The sequence below is a fragment of the Rousettus aegyptiacus genome, unplaced genomic scaffold (genome assembly GCF_014176215.1).
Source record: "Rousettus aegyptiacus isolate mRouAeg1 unplaced genomic scaffold, mRouAeg1.p scaffold_m13_p_2, whole genome shotgun sequence".
Lineage (NCBI taxonomy): Eukaryota > Metazoa > Chordata > Mammalia > Chiroptera > Pteropodidae > Rousettus > Rousettus aegyptiacus.
The window spans coordinates 160,136,792-160,154,160 of record NW_023416295.1 but is presented as its reverse complement, the minus strand read 5'-3'; the positions used below and the strand labels follow the sequence as shown (position 1 = coordinate 160,154,160).

The window sequence follows — 17,369 nt, the reverse complement described above, 5'->3', positions numbered from 1 at the left end:
CACAGGCCCTCAGTGGTGTTCAGAGGCTTTGCCCAGCACTAGGAGAAAGCACATCCCACCCAGTGACCACCCCACCCAGTCCCTGAGGTAATTCTGCAGACACAAGTGATATGAATTTAGGTTTATTCAGAACCAAGCTTTTTTGAAAAAAAAAAAAAAAAGATTGAAAACGGTAGAGTTGTAAACTCTCTGACTGTAGAAGGCATTATTTCATTCTTTTCCCACACCTTGAATCCAGATTTTCACATTTTAGGAAAATTGACCCATAAAGACAGAAAACAAAACAAAACAAAACAAAACTCAACAAGCACTCTGAAGCATGGTTAAAAGATGCCTGTGCCAAGCGCACAACCCTAATCCTGCTTCCGGCTCTTCTGCCCTTTTCCGGAATTCCTTAACAAGACTCAGAACATATTTTCTTCCACTTTGTTATATCATCTTGTTTTTATGGACTGCTTTACATTTTTGAAAGATTTTCACGTCTTTTTTTGGTTCCTTATAATAACTTTGTGAATGGGGAAGACGGGTTTGAGATATTAATGAAGCAAAAAGTTAACAGAAGTTATGCTTGGGTTTCTTTGCGAAACACCTCCCCTCCCCAGCCATGAGCTTTCTGAATATGGAATATACCTTATTTGAAATGTTCATTTTAACAGCCGAGGCAATTTGGTGGAGCGGTAAAAGCACAGGCTTTGTGGCGGAAACCTGTGTGTGTTTTTCATCTGAGCTTTGCCACCTAATTAATATGTCGTCTTGAGCCTCAGTTTTCCTACCTATCGACAGGAATAACAGTACAAAACAAATTCATAGGCTGTGGAATTAAACAAAGAAACAAGGAAAGCACCAACTCAGGGCCTGTGCAAGGACCCATTGCCCTTGGCCACTTTTTCTCAACACTCAGAAGAAGCTGAACTCAGCAACTGCACAGAAACTAGTAACCACCGAGCCTTGTCTTCCTCAGCGAACCTGTTCTTTTTCAGCATTATGACTAGAGATTTTGCCAATAGCTATGTAAACGATTATAAAATAAGGGGGAAAGTGTTTTAAAAGTTACATTTTATTAAATTCCTAGCTAGATGCAGACTTTTTTCTTTCAATTTCATGATTTTAATTATTTAGTTTTGGGGTTACCCTAATACTATCTTTTCTTAGGAAACAAAAAAATAAGCCTTACTTATGTAAAATTAAGTGCTTCATAAAACCACGTTGTTTGTAATACTTGTTATTCTTTTTTTTTTTTTTTTAAATGTCATGTTTGGAAAAGTAGCATCTCTTTTCTCCAAGCCTCCTTAATTAGTATTTTTCACATGTGACATTTCTCTAAGAGATGCTGCAATTAAAGAGATAGGGATCCTGCAATGATTTTTACCGCTCCTCATGGTTTCTCCCACAGGGAGCCTTCAACACATTCTGGCCATGTTCATGAGATATAAATATCATTTTTTATGAGCCTTGATAAGGGAAGAGATTAAACCTAAATAAAAACAAGAAATGCTGGGGAAAGGAAGCCACTTTCATCTCAAGGAATTGAAATATGTCATTTCAACACATGAGGCATTTGGCCTGAAATAATGTTAGTAAATCATTTAAAAGTTGAGGTTAAAATATGGCAAATAATCATTTTTTGTATATTGGAAGTAAACCTTGGCATTTATCTTTTTTATTCCTTTTTTATTCCTCCACAAATTACTTGAATCCCATAAAGATTAAACCAGAAATTTCAGGAAGATTTAATTTATGCATGGGTGGGGAAAAATTGATGTAATCTGTAAGTATGATATTAACACTGTGGCATTTTCATCATTAATTATGCATTTCATGGATATGAAGGGCATGCTACGTGAATAATGTTATATTAATTAATTAATGGCATGCCCAGTATTATCATCATTTTAGGGCAATATGAGAATAAATTACTAATTTTTCACCATATGTTTTTCTGTCCAGCATAGTATTACAATTATCTTGAAGTAAAAATGAATAATTCCTCACCACGTGAATGGCATATGTGGTAATGAATTCAGTGATAGTTGCATATTAAACCCCCTTTTCTACCAAATACTAAATCATTGTTTTCATTGGAGCCCTGTAAATTGTTTTGAATTACGTTGGCAAGCGGGGTGTTACTTTTCCATTTGATAGTTCAGCATCTACTTTTTAGAAAGCACTGCTTTCCTTTTCACTTCTTCGTTTTGCACTCACAAATTTGATCAACAAGTTTGCAAACCTGATACAAATTAAATATATTTCATATTTTCATACAGTGTGCTAGGTAGATTTTTTTCTTGGAGCATGACTAATGTGATACTGTCATTTAAAAGATTTGTTTGGAGACTTTTTTGCTTTGGTCTGCTTGGGTTTTGAGCCACCTTCTAATATACTACATGCTAGGAATATAAAGAGAATAAGGTCTATTTTTTACATGTTTAGATTTTGGTCTAGAAAAGGGAAATGTAAACACCTAGCTGTAGCACAATATGATAGGTAGCAGAGGATGGATAACGAAGGTGTTGCTAGACGTTTTATCTTTCACAAAAGTAATATTTGAACTTGATCTTGAAACATTAAAAGAGAATAGGGTTCACCAGATAGAAAAGAATGAAGGACATTACACAAAGAAGGCACAGCTCATATGCCTTAGAAGCCCGAAGGAAGCATCTTACTTTATGACAGATTAAGTGCTCTGGCGCCCAGAGGATCCTCCACCCTCCACCCTCGGGAATATCACTTCTTTCCACATCTTCATAAGACTGGTTAAAGCCAAGGTTCTCAGCTTATCTACGGCACACAGGTCAACCTGGTCCCTCACCATGGCCATCCCTCTCCATGCCAGGATGGGAGGACAGGATCAGCACCGTCGGTAGCTAATGACTCCATCTTTTTAATGCCTCTCCATTCTCTGGGTTTGAGAATCATGGCTGGCCTAGGCAAAGAGAAGGAAGGAGAGAAAATGAAAGTGTTCACCCTCCCCCCAAAAGAATTATTATGTACAATAAACCCACTGGTAACTGGAACTTTTAGATAGCTAATGTTGAAAGCCCTTGCTTTCAGTGCAGGAGACAATGACAAGCAACTGCTCCTAAGTATTTATTAAAAAGAACAAAACCTTCTGGGATGCCGCTAAAGCCCCTGTACCTTCCCCAGCCACCTCTGCAGCAGCATGTCGCCCAGTGACAAATAGTCTTCACAGTGCAGACTCAGATACCGTGCTACCAGTATTCCAAGTGTCCAGGAAAGAATTAAGGTCCATCAGTAAACTACACTTAATCGGGGGAGGAAACAAATGTGTTTATGTATATATTAGATATATAGAGATTATAATATATGTGTTATGTATTATATATACATAATATTTAGAATTCTTATATATATTATTTATTGGCTATACATATTATATTTCTAAGAAGAATATGTATTATGTACTATATAATATTTGGAATTCTTCCTAAATATATATATATGTTATATTCCTAAAGATATATATTTAGAAAGTATTCCAAACATCATACATATAAAACATGTTATATTTAAGATATGTATATATTTAGGAAGAATTCCAATAAGGACTCCAACAACAATAAGGGAAAAAAGTATCACTTAACCATAAAACACACTAATTAAATAATTTAATTAAGTGAAAATCTTGTACATTTACATGCATATCATTATACTAAGGTTACTTAACTCACTACCTCATTATCTAAAGGTAATTGAGGTTTTATCATGTAAATATGCAACATTAAACCACTAATTACCTTAATTAAAAAAAAAAAGTTTTCATTATCTGGGAATCATTACCGACTGACAGAAATTTCTGATTCCCCTCAAACCTCCCACTACTTTTTTCCTGGCCAGAGCTTCCTCTTCCAAAATTAAGAGTTTGGGAATAATGGTGACAGAGGGGAAGGAATATAAGAAAAATTGACAGAATCATTTCTGTGGGGATTACATTAATGGATAAACTTGAAAAGACTTAGAATAAACTGAAGGGCTCACCTGAAAATAAAGTGCCAGTCGTTTTGATAAGCACACAGCCTTCCAGCTAAATGAGTCTGCGGAAACAGACCGACAATCTTTGACTAGATGTGCTCCAGGCACTGTGCTAGGTGCTTTCATTAAAATTTCTCGCTTGAGCCTCACGGCAACTCTCTGGAAGAGAAATGGCAGAAGGATGTAATGAATGTAAAGAGCATACATTTTGGAAGTCAGAACTAGACTCTCAAATCCTGGCTTTGTCGCCTGCTTCGGCACGTTTCTGAAATTCCTGAGCCTCGGCTTATTCATTTCTATAACAGAGATAGTTACCAACCTTTAAGACTGAATGGTAAGGTAAATGAGATGATTCGTTTAAAAAAGTTGTTTTATATTTGTGTGTTCCCTTCCCCTTCTGACCCCTAGTCTGGTGTTCTTTCTGCTAAACCTCTTTTGTGTTCAATTAAAAACTCAGCTATTTCTTCGAACTGTGGCAAAGCCATAGCTTCCCCACCTTGAACTTGCACAATTGATTTTTTTTTTTAGAGCCTTAATATAGGGCATTACGTTCATCCGTCTAAATTGCATCTTTCTGGTGTCAGCGTGGCCTTTCAGCCTGTGGAGGGAATTTTGAATTTTGCATTGGCCTATTACCATATTAAATATCCTTATAACTTTATGTCACTGAAAAATCTGATAAACATTCCTCATATGTCTACTTTGATGCCATTATTAAAAATATTGGATAGAGCAGAACCCAGGAGCAGAGCCCTGTGGCATTCAATCAGCGGTCCCCCTACAAGCTGTGACAGAGTCATTCATCAAGCCCCTTGGGTGTAGATGCACAACCAGCTGTGATTCCCCTTAATATTTCTCTCGTAGAGCCCCCCCCCCACCTTATAGATAATGAAAGATTTCATCAAGTGCTTTATTGGAATCAAAGGGACTATGTCTATGGCATTCTCCTGGTCTGTCAACCTCATACTAATAACCCTGTCAAAAAAAGGAAATTAATATAGCACAGCGAAAACTTATTTTTAATGAGATCACTGAAGTTTGAAAAGAAGAGCGGCTGATGGCACAGGGGTCGTTGCCAGAGAAAAGACATCTGTCCAGTTGCTGGGCTGTTTCTGGTTGTGGCATTGATGTGACATTGATGAGCTGACCAAGTTCCAGGGATGGACTCAGCCCTTCCAGTGCAGAAAATGGTCTTAAAACATTGAATGAGTTATTGAGACTCGTTGTATGCCAACCACTGTGCTAAGTGCTTTTTAGGTATCTCATTTAATCCTGACATTATGGTAGTATGTGTACTATTTTTTAACCCCATTATTTTAGTTGAGTTAGGTGAAGATGAGAGAGGTTAAATAATTGACCCAAAGTAATAGATAAGTGTCAGAATCAAGGCTCACACCCGAGTCACCTGTACACTGAGCTCTGCTCTTAATCACTGTGCCAATAGAGCAGATTCTTATGCTTCAGTGGTGTTGAATTAATTGATGAGAGAAGAGTGCATCAAGATTTCTAATCTGTTAATGAATGGTAGGAAGGATTCTTTAACTGTGATCAAAGTCTCTTCGTTCCCCAAGTTCGACACTTCTTTTCCTGGTATCTGGGTACTGTGAAAACTGATCCTGTGACTACTGCTTCCTGATGCACATGGTATTGGAGAAAGGGAATTTTGAGGAATGTTTCACTTAGATCAGTACAAGGACTAGTGAAATAGCCCCTGCCCAATGGCAGAGAATACCTCTAAAGTGATCAAGGAGTTTATTTACTCCAGATTCAAGCTCTCTCCCATCAGTACTGCCAAGGCTCAGCTTTCTAATCATTTCATTGCTTGAATCTGCCCTCTACTTTTGCTTCCATGCTTACCCCACTCTGACATAGACTTCGTTTAGCCGTGTTCCGCTAAACACTGTGTATCACTGATTAAATGATAGTCAAATTCCCAGTCTATTCCATTGGTTCTTTCTATGCCAGAAAGACATTCTGTCTCCATTCACTCTGCCGATGTGATTAATTTAGTGCTTAGACTGCAACCTTACTCCCTAGTGCTTGAAGGAATCTTATTATCACCACCCATTCCTTACCCCCACAGAACCCACGTTGGCTCCTGGTGCTCGCTACACTCTTTTAAAACATTCACAAACCATTTGCTGTAAGCATTTAGAAAGTATAAACATTTTTCCCAAAATGTCATGGCTAACAGGCTCTTAAAATATACATGTGGGAAGTTATAGGTACTAATTTATTGTATATATATAACAAAGAATATCCTACTCACCCATTAGTCTGTAGCTAAACAGCACCAGGCACCCAGAGCAAAGCTTCCTTCTGGGTCGTGTTTCCCCTTAAATATACTAGACACCCTGAAGTTTATGTGTTGCCCACTCGTTAGTCCAGCTGGTGAGAGGCACATTCCAGGAATCCAGTAGTTTCTGTCTGGAACAACCTGAATTATAGCCTTCAGGAATGGCCTTGTATATACTATACTTACTGACTACTGAGTGCTTTCTCCCAGCATTATTCATTTTTTAACAGCTTTATCACAATGCAGTTATAGGTCATAAAAATCACCCATTTTCAGCGTACAGTTAAAGGAGTTTTAGTAAATTTATACAATTGTCCAACCATCCATGCAATCCAGTTTTAGAACATTTCCATCACCCTAAAAAGTTCCTCGATGGCCATTGCAGTCAATCTTCACTCCCATTCCTACCCTAGGCAATCTGCCCTAGGCGACGACTCATCTGATCTGCTTTCTCTAGATAAAGTTTTATATTTTTTAGAGACAGCATATAAATGCAGTCATACAACATTTAACCTTACATGTCTGGCTTCTTTCATTTAGCATTTTTTTTGAGGTTTGTCCATGCTGTTGGACATATCTGCACTCCCTTTTGTTACTGAGTAGTATTCCATTGCATCGAATATACTACATTTTGCTTATCTATTCACTAGCCGATGGGGACATTTGATTGTTTCCAGTTTTCAGCTATTATGAACAATGCTGTTTGAACTTTCATTTGCAAATCTTTGGCCATATGTTCTCATTTCTCTTGGGTTGCTACCTAGAAGTGGACTTGCTGGGTCGTATGGTAAGAAACGGGGATCACGTGTGAAATATTGGCTATTCCCCAAATGTAGATGTGCATTTCCACTAGCAGTATGAGGGTTTCACCACATACTCACCGCCATTTGGTATTGTCAGTCTTTTTCACTTTAGCCATTCTAATGGGTATATAGCGATTCCCAGTTTTATCCTGCTACATGATTCTCCAGGAAACAAGGAAGCAGGTAGCCAAAGGGAGTGGAGAAACAATGGAAGAAAAGGGATTATAAAAAAAAAAATCTATCTCCCACTATCATCCTGCTTCCTCATCTTGAGCCTGCCCTTTGGACTAACAACTTCTGCCTTCCTAAGAAATATTTTTTGAAGCCCTTATCATCCTTTCTCACTCCACACATGGGCTGAAATATGGTAACACCCAATTCTAAAGTGCAGTAGTAGCTTGCTAGACTAAGTAAAAGCCATGGATGCATTTTTTAAACCTTAATTTTAGCTGGTTTTAGATAGATTTTTACCTCCTCCCACACCAAATTCTTTTATCAGAGCTGCTGTCAAGAAACAGAATTGTTTGTTCATTGCCTCTTTCCCTATTCTACCCTCTGATGGAGGGTGTTACATGCCATTAAAGTAGCTAAACAGCAAAAGGAGCCAACAAAAGAGTGGAAAAGGAGACCATTTATAATTCAAAATTTGAATACTTTAGCCGTCACTCACCTAGGATTGTCTCTTGAGATTCAATTTGTCTTCAAGCTTCTCTTTACACATTTGTGTACATTTACATATTTTGCATATTTCAGTTAAATTTATAGCATATGGACATGTGTTAATAATGAATTTTGTTAAATATAATTTTATTTATGAGACTAAGAACATCGGTCGTTCAAAAAAATTTAGTTTAGAAATAAGTTGAGAAATACCCTCAGTAGATGTAAATATCCTACATGGTTAGCAAAACAAGCAAAACCATGGCCTCTCTACTTCTTAGGATGCAGAGCATTTTTATATATTCATAATACTGCAAAGAGATATGCAGATTTCTAATACTATTAGCCCATCATCATATCTCCAAAAATGACTTCAGGTGTGGGATATGGCACATTTTTCCCATTTTCTTTTGTAACAGAATTTTCTTTTAGTAATCCCAATAATCAGGTTATAAGCAATGCAAACCAAACTTCTCCTGAGAAAATTGACTTTGCAGCAAGCTGTACTTAAAAGTGACTTACAAGGAAATTAGTTAGGAACTGATTGGTTGGTTTGCTTGTATTTTTTTAATCTTCTGGAGTAATGTTTACGTGAAAATATAATCAGAAAATTAGTACCTTCATCAAGAGGTAATTCAGAGAGCTTTACAAATAAATCTAAGATTCTCCTTGATTACAAAAGAAGGCTTTCTACCTCCAGAACCCTTAAATGCTCAGAGGCAATTATACCATTAAGGTCCCTCTTTCCATGCACAGATTATCTCGTTTCCTCATAATTAGTATTTCCTGTTTATGGAAACAGACTATATTCAGAAAACACATAAACACTCCTGTTCCCTCTCACTCACTTTCTCACTCTTTTTCACTGTCCTTTGCTCTCTCTGGAGCTGTATCACTTGGAACCTCTTTTCCTTCCCATGGGTAACGGTTGCGTTTTGATGGCATCTGTCATACAAACTGTTATTTGCTTTGAGAAGGAAGAGCAGAAGGAAAGGAAAAGGAAATTTGGAAAATCTAGTCAAGGGACTTGTTTTTTCTTAGATGAAGTGTGAAAGGTAAGGGAAGGAGTTACAGATGGTGGTAGGTAAGGAAGTTTTACATCACCCATGGTAAGACTGTGCAAAGGAATTAAGGTGCTAAAGCTCGGAAGAAATAGAAAACTGTTGAGAGTAGAAAGAGGAAGAAGTAGGATATGAGTGTTCTTTTCCTTTCCTCTCTGCCTTTCAGAGACATCTCCCCTACTTCATTTGTTGTTACTATGTGAGGATGAGATCTGAGGTTTCAGGGATGCTGTCCGGATTACTCAAGGATAGAGTAAGAAAGTTTTAAGTTTCTGTTATACTCAAAAGAGAAAGAATGCCTTAGTTCAGTGCTTTATAATTTCCACAGCAGCTTCCTAACCATTCTTATTCCATCTACAGAAATCGTTTTTAGTCTTGAAGGGATGTGTAAACATATGTATTTAGAAAGATAAATGAATGGATGTTAGGTAAGTGGATGGATGGGTGGATAAGTGGGTGGGTGGATGGATGGATAGATGGATGATTGGATACATAATAGATAGAATTACGTTCACACCTATATTTTTAAGTATTTTTTCACCTACTGGATTGAGAGCCCTAGAGAACTGAATATTTCTTCTTCTTTGTGACTCACAAATTGCATATCATGGTGGTTAAATGTTTCTTGAATAAGATTATTACTTTCCCTTTAATATCACAACTCAAAGATGTTAAAGATCACTTAGCTAGAAGAAGAGTCAGAAGAAAAACCAAATATCATAACTTTCTGCTTCAGAGGTCCTTCTATCCACCATACCTTTGCCACACTTGGATTATTACAGTCCAAAAAATAAGAGAGACAACGTCACAGTCAAAAATCAGATACAAGTTCAAATGAGGATTTCTGGAATGGTGGGAGTTGAAATTAGATGACACACAGGCACTTTTGTCTTCAGGTTCTCAGGTGGAAAGTGTTTAGAAATTATAACCAGGGAGGGGGGAGATCCTCCCCTTCACATTTAATTGCAATTTTAGTTCTGCAGATGAGAACAAAGCAAATAAACTTCCACTTCGACTTCCACTCTGGATGTTTAAAACCACCAGGATTCCTCAGAACACTTGCAGTTTTGTCGAAAAGAGGCCACTCGGAAGCCAGCAGAGCTCTCAAGATTTTCATGGAAGCTGCTGTCCTTAGTTGGCAACTATCTGGAAAAAGAAAAGGGGAACCATCTACTCCCTTTAAAATGGAATGGGGGTGAAGCTGTTTCATCCTAAATACCATTTAAATAAAAATAAAATAAAAATCTCTCCCTAAGTAAAAACCAAGACATAAAAAGGATGCAGTCCCATGGTGGTGATAACTAGAATCGCTCATGTGCTCAGCAGGGCTGCATGTGTAATCCCTGGAGGATTCCAGCTACACGTGTTATTTCACGTCTGTCAGCTAAATCCGAACTCCAAAATATCACAAATGCAAAATGTGACACTGAGGAAGATTATGTGGATTTGCGATTTTCCCTGGAGGACTTGGTCCAGCCGGCAATAAATGGATTGAGATTTCATGCAGAACATGGAGACAGACCGTCGCTACGTAACTTTTCTTCATGACTCATGTGCATCCTTGCAGGGGTTTTGTTTTGTTTTGGTGTTTTTCATTTTGTGTCTATGCAAACATAGCAATGAAAATGGAAATTGTAGGGTGATCGGATTTTTTAAAGGATATTTCGTATCCGGAAAAAGAAGCGCAGGCTAACTTTCCAACAAAAAAGGGAATGGTTAGTGAATTCTGACATGCTTCTCTAAAGCGGTAATATGGTAATATGGAGTTACTTAAAATGTCTACCGAGAGTTGAATCTGTAGGAAAGTTCTTTAGCTTTAGTATTGGGTGAAAAAATTAAGATGAAAATCGTACTTACATTAGGGCCACTACAAAACATAATCATAGGGACAAAAATCAAAGGAACCATGCCTAAATGCTAATAGCCTATGTATAACTTGTTCACTTATTTGTTTTCTTGTATTTTCTGTCCCTATAATGGAAAAGCAGTATTATGATGAGGAGGAGGAGGAAAACATTGTTTAGTATTTTAAAAACGAGTAAAGAAAAAACATTTAATTTATATCATGTTAAATTTACACGTTTAACTTATATCACATTAAATTTAAGAAGAGAAAGAAGTCTGCGCTGACTTTCGCTGTTGCTGACATATATTCTGATGTGAGCTTTTCAGTGCAAGAGTAATGTCATGATATTGTCTAGCAGAATTCCCACAGCTAAATCCAGAAACATAAATGACAGTGACATAATATTATAGCATTGTCACTCAGCACGGTTATTCTCCTACTGCCGGGATTTTTGATGGGGTTTCTGAAGCCGTTTTGTGTAATTGATCCTGGAGAAAATTCCTAGAGGCAGCTACTATTCTGATGAGTGGATACCAATATGAGGCTGGCCCATGTTGTTTCAACAATATTTTTTGCCTTTGACCTACATTTCTCATGAGTTGTAATAAGAACTATTAACGAAACATGCAATGACTTTTATTTCTTACCTATTGGAACTGAGTAGTTAGAACCACATTCTTATGCTCATGTGTATAACAATTTTTTCTTAGTTAATAATTTGAAAATGTAGTTATTTGTATCCATTCTTCCCACATTTCCTCTTTGAATCTTTCAAACAATTTGTGGCAGAAACTCATTGTTTTCTGAGTTGAACTGAGTTTTGTCACCATCTTAGAATAACTAAATCCCCAATATATTTCTGTTAGTTTACTTTACTCTCATTGGGTTCCTTATACATGCAGTTAACTGTCGCCCCCGCAATAATGAAAACAATACAGAAGTTTGCTTTACCACGGTAGCCATTGCTCTGTCTTTTGGAAAATTAAAGGTTTGTAAACTGACTAGTCATCAGTTACGGTGCCTGGAGTAGTAGATTCCACTGCTTCCCTATCTGGTTACAACTGTCAGATGTTAAGCTGTTCTTGCTCATGGCAAACCTAATTGCTTTTGGACTTGACTTTTCCATACCGGCTAGCTTTCTTTGAAATGTTCTGTTATTGTCTTGCTGATTGGACTTCATAGAGTCTCCTTGAGAGCCTTGAAGCCAAACATCACCCTCCCTACCACTCTACTGTTAGCCAACTTGACTCTTGGGTTGATGAGGATTTCTGTTCTTTGTCTGTGCCAGTTTCCTATGAACCCTTCCTTAAGCCAAAATGGCTTAAAGCGAAGAATTTACCTTAGGACACATCTTACTAAGTGATGCACAAAATAAATGGAGACAAAGCGCAGATGTTCACAGACACAGTGCAAAGCTATGGCGGCTTGAGGCTGCGGCGCTGAGCGTAGTTCCTGGGAAAGGAGTCTGGCCGGGCTCACTCGGGGTGCGGCTGCCTCCATAATGGCTCCCCACAAAGCAAACACTGAATACTATTTTCAATTTTTCTCTCTTTTCCTTTTTGTAAAAGCAAAAATCCTCCTCAGATTTCTTCCAGTTAGCAAAAATAGGTACTAATGTAGGTCTTTCAGAAAAGCAAAGTGGCATAAAAACAAACTTTCGGTGAGCGGAGATGCCTGTGTGTGCATTTCACAGGGAATTCTGTAAGGAACTTGCCTGAGCCCTTTTGGTCTGACTTTAACGCTACTAATAGCCTTGTCCAAAACTGAAGCTATATTATTTTAATGTTTTTTAGGTGGTCAAGAGCCAGTATAGATGTTTTGAACATGACGATACTCAAAATAAAAAGCACCATTGTAAACGCATCGTAACAGTATAACCGATAACGTAGCTAGGGTATGGAGGTTAATACTAGGAAGAGCGTGGCGAGTGGTGAGGAGGAGGCTAAGAATCACAGGCCATGACACCTGTGAGTGATGTGACCATAGACAAGTTATTCAGTGTTTCTGAGTCCCAGGTTTTACATCTCTAAAATGGGAATGATAATGTCTTTTTAAGGATTCCATGAGACATGAGTACACATATATAATGCACTTGGTTCTAGTTTCTAGCACAACTAGAACATAGTAAGTGTTCAATAAATGATAGTTATCATCTCTGTCTTCTGTGATTCAGGATCATTTCTGATAACTAAGGAGAACTACCCAAATGTTCTTGATATGAATCATCACCATGCATTAATTTTTTCATCTGTCTGTCTGTCTGTCTGTCTAGGCAGTTCTGTGGATGAGGCAGCAGTGGAGCTCCAGTGTAGATCAATGGCTCAGCTTACCTCCTGTTAGGGATTAAGTGGTGTGCATGGAAGAAGCATACCTTCTTTTAGATTAGGTCTAGTATTAAACTAATAGCTAGAAACCAGATCCATTCCTGCCAGTACATACCACTTCAGAGAGGGCTTCTCCAGGGTTAGCCCCATCTCTTTGTGCAAAGCACCAGTGAATCTGTTTGACATGATTAATGATAAAAATGACCAAGTCCCTGAGTTTCTGGGTCAGGATTTCCGTGCATCCTTTGAATGTACTGGCTGGAATAGGCCCACCGTGAAGGTTGCATCTGCTCTGTGCCAAGCCCTGAGCTGGGTATTCTCACAATTTCCGTCTTCATCTTCCCAACAACATCTAAGATTAGCATTAACTTCCTTACTTTATAGATGAGAAAACCAAGACCAGAGGGATCAGGTAACTTGTCCACATTGAGTTGTGGGAGAGTAAACCAAAAACAGCAATAGAGGTTCCACCAGCTCAATCTAACCACAGTTATTTGTTTAGTGCCAGCTTTTTTTTTTTAATCAAATTAATATCGAATGTCTGTATCACTAGAAAAACATTTCAGGGGCCCAAGGTAGTACCAGTAGCATCGGATCTCATTACCTACTGGGAGAAAGGCAGTGGGGATTTTATGGGAGGAATTCATATTCAATATAAGCCTTTGGCAAAGTAAGAATAAAAAGAAATAAGAAAATGTAGTGTTTTTAGACTTAGAAAATACACTTGCAAAGGTTAATGTTGTATTTTTCTAAAATGGGGGATTCTTTGATCTTGATGCTTAAAAAAAAGAATGTAAAGGTGTTTGGGTCATATAAACAATATTGCCTACAAGTAAGAAGCACCTGGATATTTAGCATATTTGTAAATCATCTGAAAGTATTTTATGGCGAAATTCTCGGTTTGCAAAACCTGCCAAGCTTCTTCAGGTTATAGTGAAATGCCAAGCCGACTAATACAAATGCGGCAAGGTAACACAGGGCTATACGAGTGGGCAGAAGGGAGGCAGACAATCTTCTGCCTGGACAACTGTAAGATAAGGAATTTAGGGAGAAATAATTTAAACCATCCTTCCAAGATTAAAGGACTTTGAATTATCAGCTGTAACGAAATTTGATTTTTCAAGTCAGTGCTTTTTTCCCACTAGTTATTCCTACTGCAGGTAAAAGTGCTTAGAAAGGGCATTTAAGAGAGAGATTAAATGCAGAAAATAGTATCCTGCTCAAATGTAAAGCCATGGTTCACTTATACCTGGAATATTATGAGCAATTTGTTCAATAAACCTTAAGCAGTTGTGCTCGGGCAAGAGAAGGTACAGAGAAATTCAATTAAAATGATGTATGGGGAGGAAGGCCTGCTCCATGAAAACAAACTGCAAAGATTAGGTTTCATCAGCCTGGGAGGATGAAAGTTTATGAAATCATTGGGATATGGTGCATGTGGACATTCTAGTTTAAATACTAGTTTGAAATCTAAATAAATTTAGGCAGAGAAGCCAATAAGCTGACAAGTAGGCAAATAAAATTTCAAGCTGGCAGAAATGAAATGCCTACCCTTCCCCCCCCCTTAAAAGCTAGAAAGAGAATTTTTTTAAGAAATCATTTACACAGTGGGTAGTGTACTTTGGGAACTAGTTACCTAACAAGAGTGGTTATATCCTGGAACTATGCATGGGCAGGGGAAGGGGTAAACACGTTTCTAAGGTATCATTCTTGTTGTTTTTAAAAGTCAGTAATATTTGGAGATATGCCCAAATTTTGAAGTTTACATTGGAGTAGAACAAGTTTTGAAATCAGCAAACCTGTCTGAAATCTCCAGGCCACTGCATACTAGCTCTTAGGCACCTTAACCACTCTGAACCTCTGTCTCCTCATCTGTAAAAACAAAAGAAACCCTTCCAGATAGAGAAGATTGACAGGGGTAGCATTTGTAAAACTCCAAGAAGGAGTAGGGACTGGGGCCGTTTTCAAATCTTGGTTCCCTTTGCCATCTCTTCTACAGTGTGCCCTTTATAGCATTGTCAGACTCAAAATCCCATCCCGGGGAGACTCTGAGTCTCCCCCAAGTAGACAGGGCTTGATCGTTACCCTTCTTCGCTACTATTTTCTATATTAACATTCATTCTTTCATATTCATTGAGCCCCTGTTATTTCAGGCATTGCTTGAGGCTTTGGGGAAATAAGTGATAAAGATAGACCTGGTCCCTGCTCTCAGAAAGCTTACCTGGGGGAGAGGGGCACACAAACACTAAATCTGTTTCAGAGAATGATTTAAAAAACCAAACCAAACCAAAACAAACAAAACAAAACAAAGGAACACAGGGATGATCAGTTGAGGACACGGTTCTTTTAGCGAGGAGGTGGGAGGAGACCTTTGGGAAGAGACACCACCTGAGCAGTGTCCAGAGGGATGAGAAGGCATCATTTGAAATTCTCAGGGGAAGCATCCCAGGCAGATGGACAAACAGAGATCGAGACCCTAGTGAGAGTGAGAATGGAATGTTCAAGGAACAGAGAAGGCCAGTTTGACTGAGTGTCCCGAATGAAGAGGAGAAAGGCAGGGACATGAGCCAGACAAAGAGCAACCAGCCCTGTTGGAGCCCGAGGTCGGGTCAGGGCTCAGATTTTATTCTAAAACCAAAAACAAGCTATTGGAGCATTCACGTGCTTAGGAAGAAGACTCCACTTGTACTTTTGAAAGGTCTTGCAGCTGTCGAGTGGAGAATGGGACTCCGGGGCAGCATGAGTAGAAGGAGTGCTGTCTCTGCTTTCTCTTCCTACCCCGTCTACTTTGCCCCTCGAGACTTTCTCCACGTTTACTCCCCTCTTTCTGGACTCCGAGGGTCACCCTGATTTCACGCCCCCATCTCTCACGGTGCAGAAGTAACTTCGCACAAATCTCTTTTCATTCCTTCATCTTTTTAGGATGTACGAAGGTTATCTTTCTCAAATGAAATATTTAACCTAAATATAATGTCATTTCAGGTTTTAAAAATCAATTTGATTGGCCACAGGAAACGTATTTTGGCATCTCTGGGAGACAGGCTGCACGAGGATCCGCCACAGAAGCCCCCTCGGTCCATCACCCTCAGGGTAAGTGCTCAGCACATTCGTGTTGCTCTCCACGCTTAGCCCCCAAATTTATTTTGGTCAATAACATGAAACGACCGAAGCAATGGATCAGGAAGCTCAGGCTGTTTTCCACATAACTCGCCTCATCCGTATAAAACACAGTCTCACTTTCGATTGTGTTTTTTTTATAAGATTTTTTTCCTCGTTTAGTTAAATACATAGTTTTGAGATTTACAAACACATCTGACAAGCCACCACCTTTAAAGAACCGCTCTCGCTACTGCCATCCCACACTCCCATCTCCACCAGGAGAGAGGAAATGAGTTTTCTGTCAAACTCCTCAAACCCACAGAAAGAAAATCGATCCAGGACCGCAGTTAAGTAAAGATCCATTTAAAATTAACCGTAAGGTCTTCTGTTCTTTAAAAAGTAAAAATTGCCCAGCTTTACCCACTTCGAAAATTAAGAATAGAGAATCTAGAATTTTATTCAATAAATAGTTTCAGCTGTATTTTAGGATTATGGGGTAGCAAAGCAAGAGAGAGAAACCTTAGGTAGAAGAGAGAGAAATAAATGGAAGGGGAAGGAAGGCAAGGACAGAGAGAAAGAGAACAAAAGAGATGCTTTCCAGGCAAGATGGAGTGAGGAGAAGTAGCCAAAATAGTTTTGTGAGGCCTCAAGGAACTTCTCTAAAATTTATCAAAAAGCTGGAATCTCCACGACCGGTTGGAGAGTTCCAACTCTGTTCTCTTTAGTTAGCCCTGTACTCACTCCCTTCTCTGACTCCCATTCTGCAAGTATAAGAAAAGGAAGCGGTAGTAAATGATGAGCACACGCAATGTCAGTCACTCAGACACAACTGCCAGCAATGAGGTGCAGTGGAATGCCTCTTAGCAGTGAACGTCGGCAAACAGCATGACCACCGTCAAGAGAGCAGAGGGTCGGGCAGAAGAGGGGCTGTTAAGATTTGAGTCCGATTCATTTTTAAAGAACAAAATGTGCAAAGATTTCAGGAAATGTAGGAGAATTCGCTCCAGAGTGGAGCCCTGAGGAAAATTGATTTTTAGGGCAATTGGGAGACACCAGGACATTTGGAAGCTAGTTGAGAGCTCTAGGAGTAGTGAAAGAAGAAATAGCTATTTTTTCTCCCACAATAAGAGGAGCTTCAAATAAATTGGGGGGGCAAGAGTGAGGGTAGAAAGAGATTATTGTTTTGCCTTCATTTTGCTACACTAAAGGGGAAAAAGATACAGGCACCATCAGTATAAGCATCCTCAAATGACTGTTTGGAGGAGTCATTTCCTGCTTCTTACCCTACTC

At 38.7% G+C, this 17,369-nt stretch overlaps 1 protein-coding gene across 18 annotated transcripts in view; it reads left to right on the top strand.

The window, feature by feature from the left end:
* The window catches only part of ANKS1B (ankyrin repeat and sterile alpha motif domain containing 1B), an 818,845-nt gene that overhangs the window by 727,942 nt on the left and 73,534 nt on the right, over positions 1-17,369 (top strand). For all 18 annotated transcript variants that reach the window (XM_036237318.1, XM_036237317.1, XM_036237316.1 and 15 more), the window contains one exon: positions 15,963-16,070. In XM_036237318.1, coding sequence (XP_036093211.1) covers positions 15,963-16,070 — 108 coding nt within the window. The remainder of the gene's footprint in view (positions 1-15,962; positions 16,071-17,369) is intronic.